The sequence below is a fragment of the Lipotes vexillifer genome, unplaced genomic scaffold, assembly GCF_000442215.2.
Source record: "Lipotes vexillifer unplaced genomic scaffold, Lipotes_vexillifer_v1.1 scaffold543, whole genome shotgun sequence".
Classification (NCBI taxonomy): Eukaryota; Metazoa; Chordata; class Mammalia; order Artiodactyla; family Lipotidae; genus Lipotes; species Lipotes vexillifer.
Window position 1 is genome coordinate 1,810,448 of NW_006799055.1, and position 3,294 is coordinate 1,813,741.

General features: G+C 43.3%; 1 protein-coding gene across 2 annotated transcripts in view; it reads left to right on the plus strand.

Annotated features, from left to right (window-relative positions):
* Positions 1-3,294, plus strand: part of FLT1 (fms related receptor tyrosine kinase 1) — a 177,855-nt gene that overhangs the window by 103,134 nt on the left and 71,427 nt on the right. For both annotated transcript variants that reach the window (XM_007471438.1, XM_007471439.1), the window contains exon 13: positions 945-1,253. In XM_007471438.1, the coding sequence (XP_007471500.1) occupies positions 945-1,253 (309 nt within the window). The remainder of the gene's footprint in view (positions 1-944; positions 1,254-3,294) is intronic.

Below are 3,294 nucleotides of genomic sequence, written 5' to 3' on the forward strand. Positions count from 1 at the left end.
CATGGCCGCTGAGCCTGTGCGTCCAGAGCCTGTGCTCCGCAACGGGAGAGGCCACAACAGGGAGAGGCCAGCGAACCAAAAAAAAAAAAAAAAAAAAAAAAAATAGAAAGAAAGAAAGAAATCTTGCTCTTTTATGTCTGAGTAGAGCAATCACCATAAAAGGGGACCTGAGCAAGGACCCCTTGGTGCCAGCAAAGAGCAGGGGAAGTGATGGGCCAGCAGCAGGAGGAGGATGCCATCAGTCCAAAGTTTAGGATTAAAGTGTTAACTGGAGTCTCCTAGCGCAGACCTGGGACTTCCTGTAGAGCAATCACCATAAAAGGGGACCTGAGCAAGGACCCCTTGGTGCCAGCAAAGAGCAGGGGAAGTGATGGGCCAGCAGCAGGAGGAGGATGCCATCAGTCCAAAGTTTAGGATTAAAGTGTTAACTGGAGTCTCCTAGCGCAGACCTGGGACTTCCTGTTCTCACTTGTTCACAACTTAGTTAAATAAGTTTGGCTATCAAAGCACCTGTGGTTTCTAGTACAAACCCCTCTTAAGAGTCCTTCACTATTTTGCCCACTTACCAGGAGGAATTCTGCACATGATAAAGCAATGGGTTATCATCCCAAGTTGTAAAAAAAAAAAAAAAAAAAAAAAAAAAAAAACACCCCATTTTGCAATTTTAAGCAAATAAGCGTACCCTCCTAATAACGTCCTATTTTGCATTTCCTGCCTTTCTTCTGATGGAACGAACTGCGTTGGTTCCTACCTGCCATGTCTGATCCATTCCCCTTTAAAAAAAAAAAAAAAGATAAAAGATAAATACCATCCTTTTAATGTTGATGCTGAATCTGTGTAGGAACAATCCTTAAGATCCTTGACTATCTTAGAATGAGATAGTGTCCTCAGGATGAGACATTGATTTTCCTATGCACTCAAGTCCTTTGTTCTTTTTTTTCCAGATGTGCCCAATGGATTTCATGTTAACTTGGAAAAAATGCCTGCGGAAGGAGAGGACCTGAAACTGTCTTGCACAGTTAACAAGTTCTTATACAGAGACATTACCTGGATTTTGCTGCGGACAGTGAATAACCGAACCATGCAGCACAGCATCCGCAAGCAAAAAATGGCCATCACGAAAGAGTACTCCGTGACGCTTAACCTCATCATCAAGAACGTTTCCCTGGAAGATTCGGGCACCTATGCCTGCCGAGCCAGGAACATGTACACAGGGGAAGAAATCCTCCAGAAGAAAGAAGTGACCATTAGAGGTGAGCACTGCAACAGAAAGGCTGTTTTCTCTCGGATCTCCAAATTTAAAAGCACAAGGAATGATTGTACCTCACAAAGTAATGTAAAACATTAAAGGACTCATTACAAAGTAACAGTTGTGTCATATCATCTTGATTTATTGTCACTGTTGCTCATTTTCCGGCTCAGAGGAGAAGCTCCTCCCAAAATGAGTTTGGCCATGATAGGAGTAACATTGAGCCCCCGGGACCCCCAGCTCTGGGCGCCCCGTTCAGGCTGAGGGGTCCGCTCTCTGGGGCCGACCTGGTGCACGTTTGGATTTGGAGGATCCCTGCAGTGCATTCTCTGTGTGTTTTGCTCTTTGCTGTTTTCTCCTGCCTGATAGACAACAACTCGGGACTGATCCTTTCCTTCCACTTTAATGCCCACCTCTTTTTATGTTTATGTTTCCAAGCTGCCAAACCTGAATAATTTAAACAGATGCTGGTGTCTGCCAAAGATGGACATGAATCAGTTCATTGGCCAGCTCAGAATGAGGACAGTTGAATTGGAGACTCTGCCGGACCTCTGCCGGGTTTTATTTCGTACTGTTACATCTGCTCTTGATTTGTAAATAGCACCTGGATGATAGCAAGTTATAATGCTTATTTATTTGAAGATGCTTTTTTTTTTTTTATATTAAGCACATTAATTTTAAACTGGAGCGTCTAAGATGGGCCCCAGAGGTGCAAGGTGTTGGTGTCATTCAGAGGTATTAAAGCTTTATCACAGTATGAATTACAAAAGTCCACCCAGATCAAGCCCAGTTCTCTCCTGCAATCCCAGTAGCTAGTCAACAAGTCCAGTGGGTTTTCTCCTCACTGCCTCTGAGTGGACTACACAGCCATTGACAGCACCTGAACAAAAGTGGCTCATGCCTTTGTTTTTAATATTTTTGTCCCTGGTTAAAGAACTTTATCCTGTCCAATGGATGGCATTCAACTGTGTACCATGATCAATTTATCAAGGAAATAAAGGCTCTTGTGACCAGAGGCTTAATGCAGTCTTCTAAATGTCAATCTCAAATTTGTCCATTTAAAAAAAAAGTCCACTTTCCCCATATGCAAATTTAATAGGATTTTTTTCCTGGGGAAAGTGACTTTTTCACCAATTTCATATGCATTGTTCTGTTGTTTTCATTTATGATTGATCATTACATGTGACTTGCCTGAACTATTGGAAAACAAACTATAATGACCAAAATAGCCATGGCTGAGAACACAGTGGCTGGGCTGTTCAGTAGGAGGTGACAATGTGACAGCTTTTCAGGCTTGGGAACTCACCAGACTGTTTCCTCCTTTAGGTAACAGACTCTGTCCCACGGCTAAACTTGTCTTTCACGTGGGAATTGCTTTTGTCAAATGTGAAGGAGTAAACAATAGCATTTCCCCAGAATGCCACTTTTATGGAGCCCCAAATGCTCTGAAAACAATTAGTAACCTGGAAGTTGTCAGCCCAAAGGAAAGAATAATCAATTGTATCTGGAAATTTTACCTATGGCTCTTTTGCCTGGCGTCTTTGTTCATTATAAGTCAGTGTGTTCCTTCAGGAAACTGCCTTAGTACCAGAGGACTTGGTGGGGTGGGGTGGGGGGGCGGGAGGCTCAATTTTTACTAAAGCTGAAAAAGCAAATGAAATGGTTTAGGGAGTACTTTTGAAAAACATGGTGAAATGGACATGCAAAACCTGTCCTTTCCTAGGGAGGGGGAGGGTTTAGTAGTTACAGAAGATGATTTCAAGTACTTCTGAGAGAGAATTTGAAGAATTCCATAGAGTCCTGAATCCTTCCAGAGAGTTTCAAAAAGGAAAAGAAAGGACCGGGTGGGTTTTGATTTTTGTTAGTTAGTCTTCGAGGTGCGGTGTAAGGGGAGGATAAAGGGGAAAAAGAGAAAGAACCAAGAGCCTGCTACGGAGAATGACTGAGATGGGGTAGTGGGTGTGAGGCTGGTTCCTCGGTCCCCTTTTTCCAAACGGAGAATCGGAACTACGTATCTGTGGGACCTGGCAGATCTCTTGGGCTCG